This window comes from Saimiri boliviensis, chromosome 17 (assembly GCF_048565385.1).
Source record: "Saimiri boliviensis isolate mSaiBol1 chromosome 17, mSaiBol1.pri, whole genome shotgun sequence".
Lineage (NCBI taxonomy): Eukaryota > Metazoa > Chordata > Mammalia > Primates > Cebidae > Saimiri > Saimiri boliviensis.
In genome coordinates this window covers 21,495,882-21,520,905 of record NC_133465.1, presented here as the reverse complement: position 1 = coordinate 21,520,905, position 25,024 = coordinate 21,495,882, and the positions used below count along the sequence as shown (strand labels likewise).

The 25,024-nt window shown below is 47.3% G+C and overlaps 1 protein-coding gene across 2 annotated transcripts in view; it reads left to right on the top strand.

Annotated features, from left to right (window-relative positions):
- The window catches only part of CRK (CRK proto-oncogene, adaptor protein), a 39,077-nt gene extending 19,991 nt beyond the window's left edge, over positions 1-19,086 (top strand). Inside the window, exon 3 of one of the 2 annotated variants that reach the window (XM_039475740.2) lies at positions 18,629-19,086. In XM_039475740.2, coding sequence (XP_039331674.1) covers positions 18,629-18,766 — 138 coding nt within the window. In that variant the 3' untranslated portion in view covers positions 18,767-19,086. The remainder of the gene's footprint in view (positions 1-18,628) is intronic. The other variant, XM_039475741.2, reaches the window with a different exon arrangement.
- The last annotated feature ends 5,938 nt before the right edge of the window (positions 19,087-25,024 follow it).

Below are 25,024 nucleotides of genomic sequence, written 5' to 3'. Positions count from 1 at the left end.
AAATTAGCTGGGCATGGTTGTGCGTGCCTGTAATCCCAGCTACTCAGGAGGCTGAGGCAGGAGAATTGCCTGAACCCAGGAGGCGGAGGTTGCGGTGAGCCGAGATCGCGCCATTGCACTCCAGCCTGGGTAACAAGAGCGAAACTACGTCTCAAAAAAAAAAAAAAAAAAAAAAAAAAAAAAAAAATTAGCTGGGTGTGGTGGTGGGCACCTGTAATAGGCAGGAGAATTGCCTGAACCCAGGAGGCGGAGGTTGCGGTGAGCCGAGATCACGCCATTGCACTCCAGCCTGGGTAACGAGAGCGAAACTCTGTCTCAAAAGAAAAAAAAAACTTAACGTTCTTTTTTTTTTTCTTATTCTGGGACAGAATAAGAAAGTCACTTATTCTGGGACAGTGTAACAAGGAGGAAGACAGACTCCATCTTCCCCATCCTGGAGCTGTTGATGAAAACAGACACTAAACAGACACAGATACACTGGTGCTGTGAAGAAGAAATACTGAGAGAACAGTAACATTGGAACAGTGCAGGGGTATCTTTCATTGTTTGATCTTAGATTCCTGCTTTTTGATTCGTGGTTCCTTTGGGAGCTTGTATTGTGGCAGGTCTTATCTTGTATGTGCAGGCGTTCATTTTTATATTACGCTTTTTTTTGAGATGGAATTTCGCTCTTGTTACCCAGGCTAGAGTGCAATGGCGTGATCTCAGCTCACTACAACCTCCGCCTCCTGGATTCAAGCAATTCTCCTGCCTCAGCCTCCCACGTAGCTGGGACTACAGGCACGCGTCGTCACGCCCAGCTAATTTTTGTATTTTTAATAGAGAGAGGGTTTCACCATGTTGACCAGGATGGTCTCAATCTCTTGACCTTGTGATCCACCCGCCTCAGCCTCCCAAAGTGCTGGGATTACAGGCGTGAGCCACTGCTCCAGGCCCTTTTTTTTTTTTTGAGAGAAAGTTTTGCTCTTGTTGCCCAGCCTGGGGTGCAGTGGCACGATCTTAGCTTGCCGCAACCTCCACCTCCCAGGTTCAGGTGATTCTCCTGCCTCAGCCTCCTGAGAAGCTGGGACTACAGGCCTGTGCCACTCATCTCACAGGTGGATGTTTTCCGCGTGGTATATTTGCTATGACCATTGCCTGGCTAATTTTGTATTTTGAGTAGAGATGGGGTTTTTCCATATTGGCCAGGCTGGTCTTGAACTCCGGACCTCAGGTGACCCACCTGCCTCAGCCTCCCAGAGTGCTGGGATTACAGACATGAGCCACCGTGCCCGAACATTTTTTTTTCCTGTTTTTTTTTGAGACACAGTCTTGTTCTGTCGCACAGGCTAGAGTGCAGTGTGGTGTGATCTTGGCTCACTGCAACCTCCTTCAAGCAGTTGCCTGCCTCAGCCTCTTCAATAGCTGAGGTTAGAGGCGCCCACCACCATGCCCAGCTAATTTTTATATTTTTAGCAGAGATGTGGTTTCTCCATATTGGTCAGGCTGATCTTGAACACCTAACCTCGTGATCCACCTGCCTCGGCCTCCCAAAGTACTGGGATTTCAGGTGTGAGCCACCGTGCCCGGCTGATTTTTTTTTTTTTTTTTTTTTTTTTTTGAGTTAGAGTGCACTTTGTCAACAGGCTGGAGTACAGTGGTACAATCTCGGCTTACTGCAAACTCTGCCTCTCAGGTTCAAGCCATTATCCTGCCTCAGCCTCCCAAGTAGCTGGGACTACAAGCGTGGCCCACCTCACCCAGCTAATTTTTGAATTGTTTGTTTTTGTTGTTGAGACGGAGCCTTGCTCTGTCGCCCAGGCTGGGGTGCAGTGGCACATTCTCAGCTCACTGCAGCCTCTGACTCCCTGGTTCAAGCGATTCTCCTGCCTCTGCCTCCCGAGTAACTGGGATTACAGGCACACACCATCACATCCAGCTAATATTTTATATTTTTTTTAGTAGAGACAGGGTTTCACCATGTTGGCCAGGATGGTCTGATCTCCTGACCTGGTGATCTGCCCACCTCGGCCTCCCAAAGTGCTAGGATGACCGGTGTGAGCCACTGCACCTACCTGACCCTTTCTTTTTTTCTTTTTTTGTTTTTGAGATGGAGTTTCGCTCTTGTTACCCAGGCTGGAGTGCAATGGCATGATCTCAGCTCGCCGCAACCTCTGCCTCCTGAGTTCAAGCAATTCTCCTACCTCAGCCTCCCGAGTAGCTGGGACTACAGGCGCGTGCCACCATGCCCAGCTAATTTTTGTATTTTTAGTGGAGACGGGGTTTCACCTTGTTGACCAGGATGGTCTCGGTCTCTCGACCTCGTGATCCACCCACCTCGGCCTCCCAAAGTGCTGGGATTATAGGCGTGAGCCATCACGTCCGCCCTGACCCTTTCTTTAAATGCAGTAATTGTGTGACTTCGTTCCCTGATTGAGCATGGCATTTTGCCTTGGATAGATGGTGATGAGACTTGAGGAGAACTAGGGTGCACTGTGGGTATTCTCAGGCTTGAACCTGGTCTTCAGGGTTCAGATAGGGAAGGTAAAATGCTTTGGATGCTTGGTGACTTGCAGCAGTGAGTATATCAGCTCCATATTACCCCGAAATTGTGAAGGCGTTTTGAGCTGCGTATGGAGAATTGGAGTAAAGGGTATATCCTTTCGTTGTTGATGGTTTTGTTTTTGAGACAGGACTTGCTCTTACCCAGGCTGGCATGCAGTGGCTCGGCTTCTGCTCATTGTGGCCTCGACCCCTGGGGCTCAGGTGATCCTCCCACCTCAGCCTTCTTAGTAGCTGAGAGGACAGGTGTGTGCCACTATGCCTGGCTAATTTTTATATTTTTATTATAGAGACAGGGTTTCAACATGTTGCCCAGGCTGGTAAACTCCTGGGCTCAAGCACTCCTCCAGCCTGGGCCTCCCAAAGTGTTGGGATTATAGACGTGAGCCACAGTGCTCAGCCCAGATTATTTTTTAACATCTGTTTGAATATCTCTTCAGTGCGAGAACTACCAACCACAACAGTGTAGTTCAGAGGCGCCAAACTTTCTTGGTTCACAGCAGCCCTAGTGTCTCAGTAATATTTCATAGTGCCCCTAGGCCAAAAGAAATACCTAACTCACAGTTCATTAAGTAGTTAGGTCTTTACAACTGACGTGTTTATATTCTAATAACTTACTAGCCATTTAAAAAAATAATAAACATAATTAGAAGAAAATTGTATTTATTTTTATGTTTTTTGTGATGGAGTCTTGCTTTGTCCCCACTAGGCTGGAGTGCAGTGGCATGATCTCAGCTCACTGCAACCTCTCCCTCTAGGGTTCAAACAGTTCTCTGTCTCAGCCTACTGAGTAGCAGGGATTGCAGGCGCCTGCCACCACGCCCAGCTAGTTTTTGTATTTTTAGTAGAGACACAGGGTTTCACCGTCTCAGCCAGGCTAGTCTTGAACTCCTGACCTTGTGATCTATCCACCTCAGCCACCCAAAGTGCTGGGATTACAAGTATGAGCCACCACACCCAGCCTTTTTAAAATTTTGTGTAATTATGGGTACATAGTAGGTGTACATATTTATGAGGTACACATGATGCTTTGAAGTAGGCATACAGTGTCTAATCACAGCAGGGTATCTCGGCTCAAGCACTCATCGTTTGTGTTTGGAACATTCCAGTTCCACTCTTTTAGTTCTCTTTTTTTTTTTTGAGATGGAGTTTTTTGCTCGTTACCCAGGCTGGAGTGCAATGGCGCGATCTCGGCTCACCGCAACCTCCGCCTCCTGGGTTCAGGCAATTCTCCTACCTCAGCCTCCTGAGTAGCTGGGATCACAGGCACGCCCCACCATTCCCAGCTAATTTTTTGTATTTTTAGTAGAGACGGGGTTTCACCATGTTGACCAGGATGGTCTCGATCTCTTGACCTCATGATCCACCCGCCTCGGCCTCCCAAAGTCTTTTAGTTCTTTATACAATAAATTATTGTTGGCTGGGTGTAGTGGCTCACACTTGCAATCCCAGTACTTAGCGGGTGGCTGAGGCAGGTGGATTGCTTGAGCCATAGCTTTTCAGACCAGCCTGGGCAACACAGTGAAACCACATCTCTTAAAAAAAAAAGACAAAAAGTAACCTGGTGTGGTGGCCTGAGCCTGTAATCCCAGCTACTGGGGAGGCTGAGATGGAAGGATTGCTTGAGCCCAGGAGATTGACTGCAGTGAACTGTGATTGCACGAGTGCACTCCAGCCTGGGCGACAGAGCGAGACCCTGTCGTTTATAAACAAATGAATACATTAGTAATTGTTGACTAGTCACCCTCTTGTGCTTTCAAATACTAGATCATATTCATTCTAGGTTTTTGTACCTAGCAAATTTTATTCTTACTGTATTATTAAATAACTATAAGTACTTAACTTTTTTTTTTTTTTTTTTGAGATGGAGTTTCGCTTTTGTTACCCAGGCTGGAGTGCAATGGCACTATCTCGGCTCACCGCAACCTCTGCTTCCTGGGTTCAGGCAATTCTCCTGCCTCAGCCTCCTGAGTAGCTGGGATTACAGGCACACGCCACCATGCCCAGCTAATTTTTTGTATTTTTAGTAGAGATGGGGTTTCACCATGTTGACCAGGATGGTCTCGATCTCTTGACCTCGTGATCCACCCACCTCGGCCTCCCAAAGTGCTGGGATTACAGACGTGAGCCACCGCGCCTGGCATAAGTACTTAACTATTGAGATGTGTACATCTGTTAGACACTGTGTACTTTCTCAGACTTTGGGATTGTACTGAACATTGCCACCCTCATTTCCTGTTTCATATTTTTTTTCAGGAGGTCCTTGCTTTTTTTGTTTTTGTTAGAGATGGAGTCTTGCTCTGTCACCCAAGCTGGAGTGTGGTGGTACAATCTCGGCTCACTGCAACTTTGGCCTCCCGGCTTCAAGCAATTCTCCTGCCTCAGTCTCCTCAGTAGCTGGGATTACAGGTGTACACCACCATACCTAGCTAATATTTTGTATTTTTAGTAGAGACGGGGTTTCACCATGTTGGTTAGGCTGGTCTTGACTGCTGACCTCGTGATCTGCCCACCTCAGCCTCCCAAAGTGCTGGGGTTACAAGCGTGAGCCAACACATTGGGCCCTTGCTTTTTTTTTTAAATCGTCACAGCTTCCAGAACTGAGCTTTACAAGGATATGACATCTTTGGAAGACACGTATTATGAGCTAATGTGAAAATTGAGAACTGCATTGAGTTAGTAGTTCACGTGGCATCATAGATGTCAGTTATTACTGTGTTTACCTCAAACATTTAGAATACTTTGTGGCATGTATGTGAGTTAACTGTGAGGACTCTGATACTACTGTTTGGGAAACTCGGATAAAGTTGATTGTATTCATTTTTAGAAAAACAATGGTTTTTTTTTTTTTTTTTTTTGGAGATGGAGTCTCGCTCTGTTGCCAGGCTGGAGTGCAGTGGTGCGATCTCAGCTCATTGCAATCCTCTGCCTCCCGGGTTCAAGCAATGCCTTTGCCTTAGCCTCCTGAGTAGCTGGGATTACGGGTGTGCGCCACCACACCTGGCTAATATTTGTGTTTTTAGTAGAGACAGGGTTTTACCATGTTGGCCAGGCTGGTCTGGAACTCCTGACCTCAGGCGATCTGCCTGCCCCAGCCTCCCAAAGTGCTGAGATTACAGGCATGAGCCACCGTGCCGGGCCTGAAACGTCTTTATGTCGAGCTGAAACGTGTACTATACAGTCACCGCTCATCAAGGGGTTGGGGAGCTTAGTTTCAGGCATTATCAGCTGGTAAGCTAGAGATCTTTTGTAACTCACACCAGAACCAGGGTAAGGCCTGTCTCCCAGGATTCTGTGGGGTATTTTTTCTGTTCATGTGGAAGTCTACCAGTTAAATCTCAAAGACCTGCAGCTCTCCATCAGTACCACCCATGCCAGTCTCATGCAGGTGAATAGTTAAGGCTGAGTTGTCCTTATTTGTTTCCCTCTCTTTGAAGGAGTGTCTGGGCCCTAAATACTACCTGTTGCTTCTGTCAGGGGTCTGCAGACCTTTTCTGTAAAGGTTTTTGAGGGTCTTAAATTCTATGTCCCAACTCTGCCATTGTAGCAAGAAAGAAATCATAGATAAAACAACAGATGAGCTTGCTGTGTTCCAGTAAAGCTACAGAAGCAACAGGCTGATGTGTGGCCAGGCTCTGTGACTCACGCCTGTAATCCCAGCACTTCTGGAGGCAGAGGTGGGAGGGTTGCTAGAGTCAAGGTGTTTGAAACCAGCCTGGGCAACGTGGTGAGACCTGGTCTCTACAAAAACTTTTTTTTTTTTTTTTTTTTTTTTTTTTTTTTTGAGACGGAGTTTCGCTCTTGTTACCCAGGCTGGAGTGCAATGGCACGATCTCGGCTCACCGCAACCTCCGCCTCCTGGGTTCAGGCAATTCTCCTGCCTCAGCCTCCTGAGTAGCTGAGATTACAGGCACGCGCCACCATGCCCAGCTCATTTTTTGTATTTTTAGTAGAGATGGAGTTTCACCATGTTGACAAGGATGGTCTCGATCTCTTGACCTTGTGATCCACCGGCCTCAGCCTCCCAAAGTGCTGGGATTACAGGCTTAAGCCACCGCGCCCGGCCTTACGAAAACTTTTTAAAAACTTAACCAGCTGTGGAGTTGTGGAGTTGTGCACCTGTGGTCACAACTGCCTGGGAGGCTGAGGTGGGAAAATGGCTTTTAAGCCCAGGAGGCTAGAAGGCAGGGCTGCTCTAGTGCCTCTCTGTACATGCTTTCCCTGGCCTCATGTCTGTGAGTGTGTGTGCTTCCTGCCCTGAGCTCACTGAAATTTTGCAGCGTGTCTGGATCAGAGGAATGTTAAGTCATTGGTGTGCTTCTGGTTGGTGGTAGGGACATAGAAAAGCCGTCACCTGGGGTTGCAGTAGCAAAGAAAGTCAAGAGTTCTGTGCTGGCTCCGATACAGTGAATTCCAGAAATGAATGCCGTTTGGGTTCTGATTGTGTTCTCATCATCACTGGAACTCACTGGCAGAGATCAGCTGGGTAATCTTGTTCCTGGACCAGTTCCAGATCTCATTGCACCAGGATCATGTCGGCCTTGAAAACTACACAGAGCTACAGAAGCAGGCAGGCTTTTTACGTTCCCTGGGAGCAAAGGGGCTGTGGTAACCACGTTCCGCCTCTACAAATGACTCCACACACACTTAATCAGACTTGCTTCCTACAGAAGCGAAGAGAAAGGTGCTTGTTACAGTCGACTCTTCTAGGTGTTTTGTGAAAGGTGGTTCTTTAGGATATAGCCTTAAGTCTACCATTCTACTTGATAGCACAATCTGTGTTTAAATACCTCAGGGTTTCATAGTCTTTATTCTTTGTTGTTTTTTGTTTGTTTGTTTGAGACAGGGTCTCTATCACCCAGGCCGGAGTACAGTGGCGTGATCTCGCTCTGCTTCCTGGGTTCAAGCAATTTCTCGTGCATAAGCCTCCCAAGTAGTCAGGATTACAGGTGTGTGCCACCATGCCTGGATAATTTTTGTATTTTTAGTACAGATGGGGTTTTGCCACATTGACCAGGCTGGTCTCAAACTCCTGGCCTCAAGTGATCCGCCCACCTCAGCCTCCCAAAGTATTCGGATTACAGGTGTGAGCCACCGCTTCCAGCCTGCATTGCCTTACTCTTAAGCACTCAAAGTGCAGTCTCAAATCACATCCCACAGAGCTGTAAGAAGCCCCTAAGGATGTATTACACGATCAGGAGGCTGAGGACCAGACTGGACGATAAAACAGTTCCTCTGGTGAGAGACTCAGTAGTCTCTTTCCTGTAGTGAGGTCTCCCTCTTGGAAAGAAAGGTGAACTGCCTTGTAGTAGTTCAAGTCCTGTGTGAACTCTTTCTTGTTTATTGGTAATTCGTATTAGTATTTTTCTTTCCTATTTATAACTTGAATTTTGAAATCAGTAGTGTTAGAATTGCTGTTATTATACATTCACTGATGAGTACATTCCTCTGTATTGTAAGATTGTAACAGTTCTGGGGCAGTACTAGGTTTCACCGTCTTTGTCTTTGAATTAGGACATCCTCGTCTGGGCAACATCGTGCAACTGGTCAATGCAGCAATTAGCTGGGTGTGGTGGCACACCTGTAGTCCCAGATACTCTAGTGACTGAAGTGGGAGGATGGCTGAGCCCGGGAGGTTGAGGCTTAGTAAGCTGTGATTGCGCCACTGCACTCCAGCCCTGCCTCAGAAAAAAGAAGTCGTGCCGGGCGCGGTGGCTCAAGCCTGTAATCCCAGCACTTTAGGAGGCCGAGGTGGGTGGATCACGAGGTCAAGAGATTGAGACCATCCTGGTCAACAAGGTGAAACCCCATCTCTACTAAAAATACAAACAATTAGCTGGGCATGGTGGTGCGTGCCTGTAATCCCAGCTACTCAGGAGGCTGAGGCAGGAGAATTGCCTGAACCCAGGAGGCGGAGGTTGCAGTGAGCCGAGATCGCGCCATTGCCCTCCAGCCTGGGTAACAAGAGCGAAACTCCGTCTCAAAAAAAAAAAAAAAAGAAAGAAAAAAGAAGTCGTAGTACACCAAGTTTCAAACCCTTATGCAACCCGCCACCTTCCCTGATCTGGTCTTTGAGAATTACGCTTTAGCGAATTAACAGGACGAGTCACAATTCTGACCATTTCTGAATTAGAGAAAGAACTGTACTTAGTGGGGCCAAGTGTTCTTAGGATACCCCAGCCCTCCGGCCTTCATCCTCTACCCTCCAGCCAGAGTCGGCCACCACCCCTTCTTCCAAACTGCTGAAGACCCAAGGCCTCATGTGGACCACAGGAAACCCTGGTCTCTAATGTCATTGTACTGCCTTTGGGATTTGTCTCTTCTTGACCTTAGGAGAATTTCATGTGCTTTAAACATTTGAGGAAAAAGACCCCAAAAAGCGCAAAGGGTTATTTAATTTTAATAAGGTCTTCCTTGAGGTATTTTTACTTAAAGGCCGTTTGCTCAGGTTAATTAGCCCAATTGATTGCTCACAACTTTTCCTTTTTATCACTTTAAAAATTAGAACCAAGCCGGGCGCGGTGGCTCAAGCCTGTAATCCCAGCACTTTGGGAGGCTGAGGCGGGTGGATCACGAGGTCAAGAGATCGAGACCATCCTGGTCAACATGGTGAAACCCCGTCTCTACTAAAAATACTAAAAATTAGCTGGGCATGGTGGCGCGTGCCTGTAATCCCAGCTACTCAGGAGGCTGAGGTAGGAGAATTGCCCGAACCCAGGAGGCGGAGGTTGCAGTGAGCCGAGATCGCGCCATTGCACTCCAGCCTGGGTAACGAGAGCGAAACTCTGTCTCAAAAAAAAAAAAAAAAAAAAAAAAATTAGAACCAGGCCAGGCCTGATGGCTCACTCCTGTAATCTCATCCCTTTGGGGAGGCCAAGGCAGGTGGCTCACCTGAGGCCAGGAGTTTGAGACCAGCCTGGCCAACATGGAGAAACCCCGTCTCTACTAAAAATAAAAAAATTAGCTGGGCGTGGTAGCACGTGCCTGTAATCCTGGCTACTCCAGAGGCTGAGGCAGGAGACTCACTTGAACCTGGAAGACAGAGGTTACAGTGAACCAGGATTGCGCCATTGCACTCCAGCCTGGGCAACGAGAGCGAAACTGCATCTCAAAAAAATAAAAAAAAAAAACAAAATTATTGGGTCTATACTACATCTTAAAAAAGAAAGAAAAAGAAAAATACAAAATTAGCTGGGCATGGTGGCACATGCCTGTAATCCCACCTACTTGGGAGGCTGAGGTAGGATAATCACTTGAACCTGAGAGGCAGAGGTTGCGATGAGCTGAGATTGTGCCATTGCACTCTAGCCTGGGCAACAAGAGCAAAACTCCATCTCAAAGAAAAAAAAAATCTGAATCATTTCAGTTATGGCATAGCCATTATCTCATCCCCTGATATTTGAACCTCTCTGCCAAGAACCTGATCAATTGTAAAGAAAAGATTTGTGTCTTTGTTTTTTTTTCAGATCTGGTCTTGCTCTGTTGCCCAAGCTAGGGTGCCCAGTCATAGCTCACTGCAGCCCCAGACTCTGGGACTTGTGATCCTCCTACCTCAGCCTCCCCAAGTAGCTGGGACTACAGGCATGTGCCACTGCACTTGGCTAATTTTTGTACTTTAAATTTTGTAGCAATGAGGTTTCACTTTGTAGCCTAGGCTGATCTTGAACTCTTGGCTTCAAGCAGTCCTGCTTGGGCCTCTTAAAGAACTGGGATTATAGGTATGAGCCACTGCCTCTGGCCTTTTCTTTTCTTTTCCTTTCCTCCCCCCCCCCGCCCCCCCAGCTGTGGCTCTTTTCCTTTCTTTTCTTTTTATTTTTTTTTTAATTATTTTGTTTGTTTGTTTGTTTGTTTTTTGAGACAGAGTCTCACTCTGTCGCCAGGCGCTAGGCTGGAGTGCAGTGGCACAATCTCGGCTCACTGCAACCTCCACCTCCTGGTTTCAAGCAATTCTCCTGCCTCAGCCTCCCGAGTAGCTGGGATTACAGGCACACGCTACCATGCCCAGCTAATTTTTGTATTTTTAGTAGAGACGGGGTTTCACCATGTTGGCCAGGATAGTCTTGATCTCTTGACCTTGTGATCCGCCCACCTCGGCCTCCCAAAGTGCTGGGATTACAGGCTTGAGCCACCGCGCCCGGCCTTTTTTTAATTTTTAATTTTTTTAATTTTATTTTTGAGATGGAGTTTTGCTCTTGTTACCCAGGTTGGAGTGCAATGGCGCAGTCTCGGCTCACCGCAACCTCCACCTCCTGGGTTCAAGCAATTCTGCCTCAGCCTTCCGAGTAGCTGGGACTACAGGCACGCACTCCCATGCCCAGCTAATTTTTGTACTTTTAGTAGAGATGGGGTTTCACCATGTTGACCAGGATGGTCTCGATCTCTTGACCTCATGATCCACCCGCCTCGGCCTCCCAGAGTGCTGGGATTATAGGCGTAAGCCACGACGCCCAGCCTAATTTCTTAAATTTATTTTTATTTTTATTTTTTCCTTTCTTTTCTTTTTTTTTCTTTTCTCTCCTTTACTTTTCTTGAGACAGAGTTTCACTGTGTTGCTGAGGAAGTCCTCAAATTCCTGGGCTCAGCTGGTCAAGGTGGCTCATTCCTATAATCCCAGCACTTCGGGAGGCTGAGGTGGGTGAATCACTTGAGGTCAGGAATTTCAGACCAGCCTGTCCAATGTGGTGAAACCCGGTCTCCACTAAAACTACAAAAATTAGCCGAATGTGGTGGCGTGTACATATAATCTCAGCTCCTCGGGAGCCTGAGGCAGGAGAATCTGGGAGGCAGAGTTTGCAGTGAGCCAAGATTGTGCCACTGCGCTCCAGCCTGGGTGACAGAGCAATAATACCCTGTCTCAAAAAGAAAAAACCTCCTGGGCTCAAGGGGTTGTCTCCCCTCCATCCCCCAAGTAGCTGGGACTACAGGTGCATGCTGTCAAACCTGGCATAAAAAGAAGTTTTGGATTTTGGTGTGGTTTTCCTCTGTAGGATAGAACCAAGAGAATCTGTACATTAAAGATAGTTCTCATACAGTCCAAAGGTCTAATTTACACATAATTCCTTTCCCCAGCAACATCTTGCCTCATAGGAATCCCTACTCATTTATCCCTTAAAAGGCTGAAAGAAGAAAGATCTGGAGGCATTATCAGCAGCTTTTGCCCTGCGTTTTGAGAAATTGATGTGGTTCTGTGTTAACAGCAGGGGTGGGCTGGTCCACTTTTCACCCTGCCCTCCACCTCGTAGAGCTCCGTGGGATGTGATTCGAGAATACACTTTGAATGCTTAAGAATAAAGACAATATGGCCGGGTGCGGTGGCTCAAGCCTGTAATCCTAGCACTTTGGGAGGCCGAGGCGGGTGGATCACGAGGTCAAGAGATCGAGACCATCCTGGTCAACATGGTGAAACCCCGTCTCTACTAAAAATACAAAACATTAGCTGGGCATGGTGGCGCGTGCCTGTAATCCCAGCTACTCAGGCGGTTGAGGCAGGAGAATTGCCTGAACCCAGGAGGCGGAGGTTGCGGTGAGCCGAGATCGCGCCATTGCACTCCAGCCTGGGTAACAAGAGTGAAACTCCGTCTCAAAAAAAAAAAAAAAAAAAAAAAAGAATAAAGACAATATAGGCTGGGCGCGGTGGCTCACGCCTGTAATCCCAGCACTTGGGAGGCCAAGGTGGGTGGATCACAAGGTCAAGAGATCGAGACCATCCTGGTCAACAAAGTGAAACCCCGTCTCTACTAAAAATACAAAAATTAGTTGGGCATGGTGACGCGCGCCTGTAGTCTCTGCTACTCGGGAGGCTGAGGCAGGAGAATTGCCTGAACCCAGGAGGCGGAGGTTGCAGTGAGCCGAGATCGCGCCATTGCACTCCAGCCTGGGTAACAAGAGCGAAACTCTGTCTCAAAAAAAAAAAAAAAAAAAGAATAAAGACAATATAACATTGAGGTAATTAAACAGATTTTGCTATCAAGTAGAAGGGTGGACTTAAGGCTATGTTCTAAAGATCCACCTTCCACAAAACACCTGGAAAAGCTGACTAAAATATAACAAGCATCTTTTTTTTTTCCGAGATGGAGCTTGCTCTGTCACCCAGCCTGGAGTGCAGTGGCATGATCTCGGCTCACTGCAGCCTCCGTCTCCCGGGCTCAAGTAATTCTCTACCTCAGCCTCCCAAGTGGCTGGGATTATAGGTGCCCACCACCATACCCGGCTAATTGTATTTTGTATTTTTAGTAGAGATGAGGTTTCACCATCTTGGCCAGGCTAGTCTTGAACTCTTGACCTCGCGATCCACCTGCCTCAGCCTCCCAAAGTGCTGGGATTACAGGCGTGAGCCACTGTGCCTGGCCTATGACATGAGTTTTTAACAGACAGTGCAGATAAATACTAAAAGTGAGGGAAGAAGTGCTGCATTTAATGTAATTTACCGTAACACAGCCAGGGAATAGTATCATAGAGGTATTCGTTCCAGTAACATGTGCAAAGCGTGTGCATGAGTGTTTGCAGAGCGTGGAGAGTTGCCAGCTGGCAGGTCAGTGTACAGATAATTCACCAAGGAACAGTCTCATTTCAAGGGGCTGGTGTCTCACTTGGAATACTGCAAGGGTTTTTTTTTTTTTCTTTTGAGACTGGATCTTGCTCTGTTGACCAGGGTAGGGGTGCAGTGGCACAGTCTGGGCTCCTGCAACCTCGAACTCCCAGGCTCAGGTGGTTCTCCTGCCACAGTATCCTGAGTAGCTGGAACTGCAGGTGCACAGCACGGTGCCTTACTAATTTTTTGTTGTTTTTCAAGAGACATGGTATTGCTATTGTTGCCTAGCCTGGTCAGGCTGGGTCATGCCCGAACCTTTTTTTTTTTTTTTGAAACAGGGTCTTGCTCTGTTGCCCAGGCTAGAGTGCAGTGGCACAATCTTGGCTCACTGTAATCTCAGCCTCCCAGGCTCAAACAATCCTCCCACATTTGCCTCTGGAGTAGCTGGGACCACAGGCACACACCACTATGCCTGGCTAATTTTTTTATTTTTTGTAGAAATGAGTTTTCACTGTGGTGCCCAGGCTGGTCTTGAACTCCTGAGTCCAAGTGATCTTCTCTCCTTGCCCTCCCAGAGTGCTGGGATTACAGGTGTGAGCCACAGGACCCTGCCCAGATGTGAGAAACTTTGAATTCTAAAATTGCTGGCCAGCCAAGCACGGTAGTTCATTCCTGTAATCTAGCACTTTGGGAGGCCAAGGCAGCTGGATCACCTGAAGTCATGAGTTTGAGACCAGCCTGGCCAACAGGGCTCCCTGTCTCTACTAAAGTACAAAAATTAGCTGGGAGTGGTGGTACATCCGTGTAGCCCCAGCTACTCAGGAGGCTGAGGCAGGAGAATCGCTTGAACCCAGGAGGCGGAGGCTGCAGTGAGCTGAGATGGAGCCACTGCACTCTAGCCTGGGTGACAGCTGGGACTCCATCCCAAACAAACAAACACAAGTACAAACAAAATTGCTAGGAATGAACAGAACCCTGGTGATAACAGCCTATAAGGACTGTATCTGTTTGTAAGAATAGCACACCATTCATCCCTTCCTCTCCTTCCTTTACACATGCGCTCAGCCTTAATCTTCACAATATAGGCAGATGTAGCTCCTTTTTTTGAAACAGGGTCTTTGTTGCCCAGGCTGGAGTGCAGCTTCAACCTCCCAGGTGGCTCAGGTGACCTCCTACCTCAGCCTCCCAAGTAACTGGGCCTATAGGCGCACACTAGCACGCTTGGCTAATGTTTAATTTTTTTGTAAAGGCAAGGTCTCACTGTTTTGCCAGGGCTGCTCTCAAAATCCTGGGCTCTAGCCATCCTCCCACCTCAGCTTCCCAAAGTGCTGGGATTACAGGCATGAGCCACTGCACCCAGCCAGCTGCTGCTTTTTCTCAGCCTCGGTGTCTTACCTGCTTCTCTCTTTCCTTTTTTTCTCAGCATCCTATGACCCATACCATGACTTCAGGCCTCTGTAATCTTTTTTTTTTTTTAGATGGAGTCTTGCTCTTTCGCCAGGCTGGGGTGCAGTGGCATGATATTGGCTCACTGCAACCTCCGTCTCCCAGATTCAGTCATTTCTCCTCCCTCAGCCCTCTGAGTAGCTGGGACTATAGGCACGTGCCACCATACCCTGCTAATTTTTTGTATTTTAGTAGAGATGGGCTTTCACCATGGCCAGGATGGTGTCAATCTCCTGACCTCATGATCCGCCCACCTCGGCCTCGCAAAGTGCTGGGATTACAGGCATGAGCCACCGCGCCCGGCCTGGCCAGGCCACTGTAATCTTTAGAGAGTTCTTTAGGAAACAACAGAGGGGACCGTAGGCAAGCTGTCCGTCTGTGAGTGAGGCCACACTGGGCCTGGAAGAGGCCTGGGCCTGGACGTAGGTTGGCTGTAGGCTGCGGGCGTTTTTAGAGAACCCAGTACAGCCCCTGGAGCATAATTTGAAAGTTTCTGATACTACATAAAATGCATAAATGGTGCAGATGCTCATCCCTGTAATTAGCTGGGTATGGTGGCGTGTGCCTGTAGTCCAGCTACTTGGGAGGCTAGGGTGGGAAGATCACTTGAGCCCAAGAGTTACAGGCTGCAGTGAGCCATGATGGTGTCACTACACGCCAGCCTGAGTGACAGAGTGAGACTCTGTCTCAAAAAAGCATAAATGGGCTTTCGAGCCAGGTCGCGCTGGGCTCAAATTCCCAGCCCCGTCACTAACTGGGCTACCTTACATATATCATGTGATTTATCTAAACTGCTCTCTTTTCATTTGTAAAATGAAAATAGTTATTGTATTGCAGGATTATTATGAGGTTTAAAAAATACTTTGTATTTTAACATAAACTATTATATTACAAAATATAAAATCCCCTTGGCCTGGCACAGTGGCTCCCGCCTGTAATCCCAACACTTTGGGAGGCTGAGGCAGGTGGATCACCTGAGGTCAGGAGTTCGAGACCAGCCTGGCCAACATGGTGAAACCTTCTATCAGTAATACCAAAAAATAAGCTGGGCATAGTGATGCATGCCTGTAATCCTGGCTACTCAGGAGGCTGAGGCGGGAGAATCGCTTGAACCTGGGAGGCGGAGGTTGCAGTAAGCCGAGATTGTGCCATTGCACTCCAGCCTGGGCAACGAGAGTGAAACTCTGTCTCAAAAAAAAGAATGCCCCCAGCCGGGCACGGTGGCTCATGCCTGTAATCCAAGCACTTTGGAGGCCAAGGTGAGCAGATCACCTGAGGTCGGGAGTTCAAGACCAGCCTGACCAACATGGTGAAACCCCAACTTTAATTAAAAACAAAAAAAGAATACCCTCTATACGCCGGGCGCAGTGGCTCAAGCCTGTAATCCCAGCACTTTGGGAGGCCGAGGCGGGTGGATGACGAGGTCAAGAGATTGAGACCATCCTAGTCAACATGGTGAAACCCCGTCTCTACTAAAAATACAAAAAATTAGCTGGGCATGGTGGCGCATGCCTGTAATCCCAGCTACTCAGGAGGCTGAGGCAGGAGAATTGCCTGAACCCAGGAGGCGGAGGTTGTGGTGAGCCGAGATCACGCCATTGCACTCCAGCCTGGGTAACAAGAGTGAAACTCCGTCTCAAAAAAAAACCAAAACTATTTTTTAAATTTATATATTCTTTTTTATTTTTTTATTTTTTTAAGGACGGGTTAAGTACGGGGTTTCACCATGTTGGTCAGGCTGGTCTTGAACTCCCTACCTAAGGTGATCCGTCTGCCTTGGCCTCCAAAGTGCTTGGATTACAGGCGTGAGCCACCACACCCTGCCAATCATAAAGCTGTTTAGTTGGTGGGCACAGTGGTTCACATCTGCCTGTAATCCCAGCACGTAGGGAGGCTGAGGTGGGCAGATCACCTGAAGTTAGGAGTTCGAGACCAGCCTGACCAACATGGAGAAAACCCATCTCTACTAAAAATACAAAATTAGCTGGGCATGGTGGTGTGCCCCTGTAATTCCAGCTACTCAGGAGGCTGAGGCAGGAGAACCGCTTGAACCCAGGAGGCAGAGGTTGCAGTTAGCCAAGATTGAGCCACTGCGCTCCAGCCTGGGCAACAAGAACAAAATTTCTTCTCAAACAAGAAAACAACAACAACAACAAAAAAACTCTTTAGTCCAGTGACATCTGAGGCTTTTTTTTTTTTTTTTTTTTGAGACGGAGTTTCGCACTTGTTACCCAGGCTGGAGTGCAATGGCACGATCTCGGCTCACCGCAACCTCCGCCTTCTGGGTTCAGGCAATTCTCCTGCCTCAGCCTCCTGAGTAGCTGGGATTACAGGCACGCGCCACCATGCCCAGCTAATTTTTTGTATTTTTAGTAGAGACGGAGTTTCACCATGTTGACCAGGATGGTCTCGATCTCTTGACCTCGTGATCCACCCGCCTCAGCCTTCCAAAGTGCTGGGATTACAGGCTTGAGCCACCGCGCCCTGCCTGACATCTGAGACTTTATCTCACCATTTAGTATTTTGCCACAGGGTGAATCCATTCATCAGGCTGACCTCTTAAGTTTCCTAGCAGGATAGAAGGTAGATTGTTGGAACTTCATATTTTATTTTGCAACAAGAGACATTTTATAAATATGTGCCGAAACATAGGGATTTTTGCCGAGCGCGGTGGCTCACGTCTGTAATCCCAGCACTTTGGGAGGCCGAGGCGGGTGGATCATGAGGTCAAGAGATCGAGACCATCCTGGTCAACATGGTGAAACCCCGTCTCTACTAAAAATAGAAAAATTAGCTGGGCATAGTGGCGCACACCTGTAGTCCCAGCTTCTAGGGAGGTTGAGGCAGGAGAATTGCTTGAACCCAGGAGGCAGAGGTTGCGGTGAGCCGAGATCGCGCCATTGCACTCCAGCCTGGGTAACAAGAGCGAAACTCCGTCTCAAAAAAAAAAAAAAAAAAATAGGGATTTTTTTGTTTGTTTGTTTTGTTTTTTTGAGGCAGGGTCTGGCTCTGTTGCCCAGGCTGGAGTGCAGTGGCACAATCGTGGCTCACTGCAACCTCTGCCTCCTGGGCTCAAGCAATTCTCCCACATCAGCCCCCCAAGTAGCTGGGACTATAGGCAGCCACCACCACACGCAGCAAATTTTTGTATATATATTTTTATTTATTTTTATTTATTTTTAAGCAAGCCATTTGTAAGGATAATTTTTGTATTTTTTGTAGAGACGGGTTTCACCATGTTGCTTGGGCTGGTCTCAAACTTCTGAGCTGAGGGAATTCATTCACCTGTGTCAGGCTCAGCAAGTGCTGGGATTGCAGGCATGAGCCACTGCGCCCAACCATGGTTGTTTTTTTGTCCCCTCATTGGGTAATGCTCGGGTAGCAAGGGGCATTGAGGGAGCCTCAAGGTCGGTCTGAGGGTGGGATTGCTGGTGGGGCAGGCAGTGGCTTGTCAAGTAAAGCTGGCAGAATTAGGTCGGGGGTCTCTCAGGAAGCTAATTGGATTTGGAGTTTTGGCCCCTACCTGCCCATACGGGAAAAGGAGTGGCCTTGGTCAGGAGTGATAGGAACACGGGATTTTCTAGTACCTTAACATATGCTTGCCATAATCGCTGAGGCTGTGCAAGCAGCAACAGGCCAGGACGTGTGTGTGCTGGTGGGCAGCGGGATTGTGTGGCTACCACATGCCAAAGAGAGGGGAAGGCTGCTTCTCCTGGGACGGGGCCTGCAGGCAGGCAGAACGCTGAGGGCAGTGAGTACAAAGAAAGGGAATGCTAGCGAGCTCACTGACAACAGGATTGCTCATGCAGAGACACTGGAGATTTCCATTCATTATCATTCTTTTTTAATCAAAAAATATCATTATCTGGGATCCTCTTTTACTTTCCATATTCTCTGTGTTTTTCTGCACTGCTAAAAACACTTCTTCCTTCTGCCTGCATTAACCACAAGTAATCAGTCTGGTGGCTGGGGCTGGGGAGGCAGCAAATAGCCATTTCTGTGACATCCCTAGAGCGATCACATGGGCAGAGTATGCCTGAGCAGAGAATGGAGTTTGTCCACTGCATTCCTAACCGTAAATAAAGTGCTGTCCTTATTCTCCTCCTGCAGGTCGGTGAGCTGGTAAAGGTTACGAAGATTAATGTGAGTGGTCAGTGGGAAGGGGAGTGCAATGGCAAACGAGGTCACTTCCCTTTCACACATGTCCGTCTGCTGGATCAACAGAATCCCGATGAGGACTTCAGCTGAGTAGAGCTCAACAGTTTTGCTGACACATGGGAACAATCTTTTTTTTTCTAACTGCCATCTATACAATTTTCTTACAGATGTCAAAAGCAGTCTAGTTTATATAAGCATTCTGTTACCTGTGATCTTTTTTAGACTGAACGACTCCATTCCTGGTCTTAGCACATTCAGGGTACGAACTGGAGGGCTGTGTGTTAGCTTCCAAATTGGCGATTTGAGGAGGTAGTGGCGGTGCCTGTGTGTATCAGGAGGGAGAAGTGTCTTGCCTCCTTTTTCTCAGGCAGTGCAGATCACCTGTGGAAAACCGACGGACAGGAAGGAGTGTTACACACTGCTTACCCTGATTTATTCAGTGGTTTTGTTTTCATTCTGGAACCATGCTATCGAATGGCAACAGACTGTTCCCTTCCACCCCCATGAAGTAATCACGCACCGTGTGAATAATATCGAGCAGGACTGCTTTCATTTATGGAACGTGACCATCATATGACTCATTCTGACACTGCAGACCCTAAGAATTCTAAGAACACTACTAGAAGCATTTGTCTTCCTTCTTAGTCAGTGCTTCATACTTTTTCTTGGGATTCTTTTAGCCCTTGTCATTCTTTTCCCCCAAACGTATGATAAGTAGGTGAATTTCTAAGATGAGTTTGTATTTTCATTCCAGGTGAGGAGCAGGATGTACCGAGCACTTTATTCAGTGCAGAGCTTTAAGCCAGTGTTGGATTCACTAAGTGGACAGCCAGTCTCCCAGCTCTCTGCCTTCCCCAAAAGGGTCGTGGTAGGTCACCCTTCTACAGCAGCTCAACAGAGTCCTAACTAATGGGATCCAACAGGGCCGTTTCTGCCGAGTGCCAGTATCCTATCAGGAGGCTCTTGGAATTCTTAGGTTCTGCTCGGAGTGGAAGGACCAGTCACCTCTAATACTCTGTGGAAGGTTTTTGAGGCCAAATTCTGCCCTCTGTATTCTGTGCAACTTGTATAAAAGTCAAGTTAGTATTACATGAGTTTGGGGTAGGGTTAGTGCTTTGAAAAGTGTTTGAAGCAATGGTGAGTTACTTACGTATCCCTCATGTCTTATGGGCAGAGTGATGCTATTGAAGTACATTACATTATAAACCGCCTTCATTTCTGGCTCTTTCTGTTCATGTTCAGGTTTCGTTTACAAACCCATTTAAGTATGGAATGATTTATATGGGGTCAGGTGCTCCAAAAAATAGACAGATGAGACCAAAAATGATCTAGGCAATTTAGACTACGGCATGAAACTTCCAAGTTAGTTCTCAGTCCGTAAAGGCACTTACTGGTCTGTGGTGTGGTATGACAGTAGAAACACCTTATCATTTGCTTTGGACCTCATTTTGGAAGAAGAATCTACCTTTCTAATTGTTCTGCATAGGTGAATATGATAAATTTGCATTCTTTGAACATTCACCAAATCATGGTATCCCAGGGACTGGCGCGTTGCCTGACACACAGTCAGCGTGCACGTGTCTGAGTGAATGAGGAGACTGAGAAGCTGGTTACGTGGCACAGGAACCCCACATGGCCACAAGCAGACTGATGCGTTGACGCTAATTTAATGTATTTTTACCTCACACTAAGGTAATGCTTGATAAAGACATATTAGCACAGTGCTCTGCACACAGTGGGTGCTCAGTAATGTTGAGTGAACAAATCCCTGATACTAGATGTCATCCATCTGACTGCTTTGTTAACTTTCCAGTTAGAGCATAGATACTGTAAAATCCAGACACACCTTAAATCTTGTTTTCCTGAAAGTATGCCATCTAAAATATTTGTAGAAAAGCCTTGTCACAACTGATTCGAATGTTTGTATTTTCTTTTCCTTCCACTTTGGTCTGGCTTGTCTTGTCTCTTTTTCATCATACATAATCTCAGCGGAGCATGCAGCGCCTCTCACGTCCTGAGGCCCCTCAGTGGGCATGGTCCAGAGCCACTGATGAACTGCTGGGTTCCATTGGGCTGCGTGTGGCAGTTCCTGCACTCAAGAAATCAAAGGATGTCTTACACATGTCTTCCAAAAAAAAAAGGCAAATGCGGAAATCCTATTGGCAAAGTAAACTGAAATTGGCTGCTATATTTTATATAATCATTTCTGCAAATCCCGTTTTTTGAATACTAATATTTGACATGGTTAATTCTTATTAATTTGTTGGAATTGTTTATTGTTAATAATGCAAATAGATAATTTTTAATTATCCACAAGTAACATTTCACTATTAACGGTTTGAAATAGGTGATAAGCAAACCAATTTGAAATAAAATATAAACATGTGCCATTGTATTATAACACTATACACTTTCTTGACAGTTAAATTTAAAAAAATGTGGTTTTTTTTTTGTAGCATGTATTGTATATGTTTATAGTATATGTAGTAAATAAAAATATGGCCAAATGTTTGGCTTGGTGATCTTTTGGAAAAAGTAATCTTTGAATATTTTTCACAGAATTGCTAAATCTTGTTGTTGCTGTTGTTTTGAGACGGAGTTTCAATTCTGCTGCCCAAGCGAAGTGCAGTGATGCGACCTTGGCTGACTGCAGCTTTAGCCTCCCGGGTTCAAGCAGGTCTTCTCCCTCAGCCTCCCAAGTGGCTGGGATTGCAGGCACCCGCCACCACGCCCAGCTCATTTTTTGTATTTTTTAGTAGAAACGAGGGTTCACTGTGTTGGCCAGGCTGGTCTCAAACTCCTTACCTCTGTTGATCCACCTGCCTCGGCCTCCTAAAGTGCTGGGGTTACAGGCATGAGCCACTGCACCGGCAAGAGCTAAATCTTTTATGGTTAGGGAATAGGAGGGGTGTGCCTTCAGCAGCCTACAGCCATGTAATTAGATAAACAATTATACAAGCTCTGTGAGTGCTTACTAAAGATGGGATTAATCAATGGTAATTTTGTATATGTATATTTGTGTGTATATATATGTGTGTGTGTATGTATGTATATGTTTTGTTTTGTTTTGTTTTGTTTTTGAGACAGAGTTTTGCTCTCGTTGTCCAGGCTGGAGTGCAATGGCGCAATCTCGGCTCACCGCAGCCTTCATCTCCCAGGTTTAAGTGATTCTCTTGCCTCAGCCTCCCGAGTAGCTGGGATTATAGGCATGCGCCACCACACCCAGCTAAGTTTGTACTTTTAGTAGAGACCGGTTTCTCCATGTTGGTCAGGCTGGTCTCAAACTGCTGACCTCAGGTGATCAGCCTTCTTCGGCCTCCCAGAGTTCTGGGATTACAGGCATGAGCCATAGCACCCGCCATTTTTTTTTTTTTTTGAGACGGAGTTTCGCTCTTGTTACCCAGGCTGGAGTGCAATGGCGCGATCAGCCTCCCGAGTAGCTGGGATTATAGGCATGCGCCACCACACCCAGCTAAGTTTGTACTTTTAGTAGAGACCGGTTTCTCCATGTTGGTCAGGCTGGTCTCAAACTGCTGACCTCAGGTGATCAGCCTTCTTCGGCCTCCCAGAGTTCTGGGATTACAGGCATGAGCCATAGCACCCGCCATTTTTTTTTTTTTTTTGAGACGGAGTTTCGCTCTTGTTACCCAGGCTGGAGTGCAATGGCGCGATCTTGGCTCACCGCAACCTCCGCCTCCTGGGCTCAGGCAATTCTCCTGCCTCAGCCTCCTGAGTAGCTGGGATTACAGGCACGTGCCACCATGCCCAGCTAATTTTTTTTTTTTTTGTATCTTTAGTAGAGACGGGGTTTCACCATGTTGACCAGGATGGTCTCGATCTCTCGACCTCGTGATCCACCCACCTCAGCCTCCCAAAGTGCTGGGATTACAGGCTTGAGCCACCGCGCCCGGCTTTTTTTTTTTTTTTTTTTTTAAGACAGAGCCTTGTTCTGTCACCAAGGCTGGAATGCAGTGGTGTGATCCTGGTTCACTGCAATCTCAGCCCCCTGGGTTCAAGCGTTTCTCATGCCCCTCCCTCCCAAGTAGCTGGGATTACAGGCACCCGTCACCATGCCCAGCTAATATTTTTAGTAAAGATGGGGCTTCTCCCTGTTGGCCAGACTGGTCTTTGAGCTCCTGACCTCAGATGATCGGCCCGCCTTAGCCTTCCAAAGTGCTGGGAATACAGGTGTGAACCACTGCGCCCGGCCTCACTGGTGATTTTGTTTTTATTTTTATTTTTTGAGATGGAGTTATTTTCTTGTTCCCTAGGCTAGAGTGCTATGGTGCCATCTCAGGTCACTGCAGCCTCTCCCTCCTGGGTTTGAGATTCTCCTGCCTCAGCCTCCTGAGAGCTGGGATTACTGCAGTGTACCACTAGGGCTAATTTTTGTATTTTTAGTAGAGACAGGGTTTCGCCATATTGAACAGGCTGGTCTCTAACTTCTGACCTCAGGTGATCCACCCATCTCGGCCTCCCAAAGTGCTGGATTTCAGGCGTGAGCCACTGCTCCCGGCCATTGGTGATATTTTTAAGAGTCTCCATGAGTCATAAAATTATGATTCCAAGGGAGAATAAGAATTATTATATAAAGGTCTGAAAGCAGACCAGGCGAGGTGGCTTACGCCTGTCATGCTATCACTTGGGAGGCGGAGGCGGGCGAATCACTTGAAGTCAGGAGTTGGAAACTGGCCTGGCCAACGTGTTGAAACCCTGTCTCGGTTACTAAGATTTAGCTCTTGCCAGGCACAGTGGCTCACACCTGTAATCTCAGCACTTTGGGAGGCCGAGGCGGGTGCATCATGTGAGGTTAGGAGTTCGAGATTAGCCTGGCTAGCGTGGTGAGACCCCGTTTCTACTAAAAATACACAAAATTAGCTGGGCGGGGTGGCACATGCCTATAATCCCAGCTACTTGGGATGCTGAGGCAGGAGAATTGCTTGAACCTGAGAGGCTGAGATTGCAGTGAGATTGTGCCACTGCACTGCAGCCCTGCCTGAAACAAACACCAAAACCCACATTGAGTGGTGTGGACTGCAGTATTCATGCCAACTGTCATATTTTGTGACCTTGACTTCCAGGTTAAATTCTCTTCCTCCTACAGGTATGAAAAGATGAGAGGGGGGCAGTAGAGAAAAAATGTGAAAATAACCGTTAAACCTGCTGAGTTTGACAGGGGAGGCCAAGAATTCTGAGTGCTGTTGCCACCCATGTCCCAAAGACGTTGAAATGGGAGAGAAGGTAGAGGGGGAAAACAGCCATCTAGAAGTGAAGCTCGAAAACAGCATGCCGGGCACAGTGGCTCACGCCTATAATCCCAGCACTTTGGGAGACCGAGGTGGGCAAGTCACCTGAGGTCAGGAGGTCAAGACCAGCCTGAGCAACATGGTGAAACCGTCTCTACTACAGATACAGAACTAGCAGTCACAGTGACGTGCGCCTGTAATCCCAGCCACTCGGGAGGCTGAGGCAGAAGAATTGCTTGAACCCGGGAGGTGGAGGTTGTAGTGAACTGAAATCACACCACTGCAATGCAGCCTGGGTGACAGTGGGAGACTCCATCAAAAAACAAGGTAGAATTGGCCTGAGCCTGGGACCGCATCCTTTTAGGAGCCTTGGAATATACCAAGGAAAAAAGGAGAAAGCTAGATACCATCCTCAAAAAATGGAAGAGGAAGTAGTTTGTTTAAATGATTTGGTCCCGTCTTTTCTCCCATTAGAATCAGTGCCGCCTCTACTGTGGGTTTTTCTTTTGAAGAAAACTCTGCCCCAGTTTCCCATTTCCCTTGGGCATGCCGAGGGATCAGGTTTTCGGCTGAACCAGCTCGTTGCTGCTTGTCCTTCAACAAGCCCTGCCATGATCAAGGGCAGTCGTTTTTTGTTGCCATGGCGACCGACATTTACATAAGCAGCAACCGGGAAAGCTGTAGTTTGGAATGACTTGTGGCAAATTTCATCTTAGGGGAAAGATAAAAACACCAACTCAATGGGCTGGCAACTAGAATTTGGAACAGCAGGATGAACCTTTTATATTTTCTCTGTTTGGATCAATTTAATAGGTTTTTTTTAACTTTTTGCCTTTCAAAAAAACTATGATACTTAGGCCAGCCATGGTGGCTAACGCCGGAAATCCCAGCACTTGGGGAGGCCAAAGCGGCTGGATTGCCTGAGGCTGGGAATAGGAGACCAGCCTGGCCAGCATGGTGAAACTCTGTATATAAACGTTTGCTGGGGGTGGTGGCAGGCACCTGTAATCCCCGCTGCTCCAAGAAGCTGAGGCAGGAGAATCGCTTGAACCCGGGAGGCAAAGGTTGCAGTCAGCCAAGATCGTGCCATTGTACTCCAGCC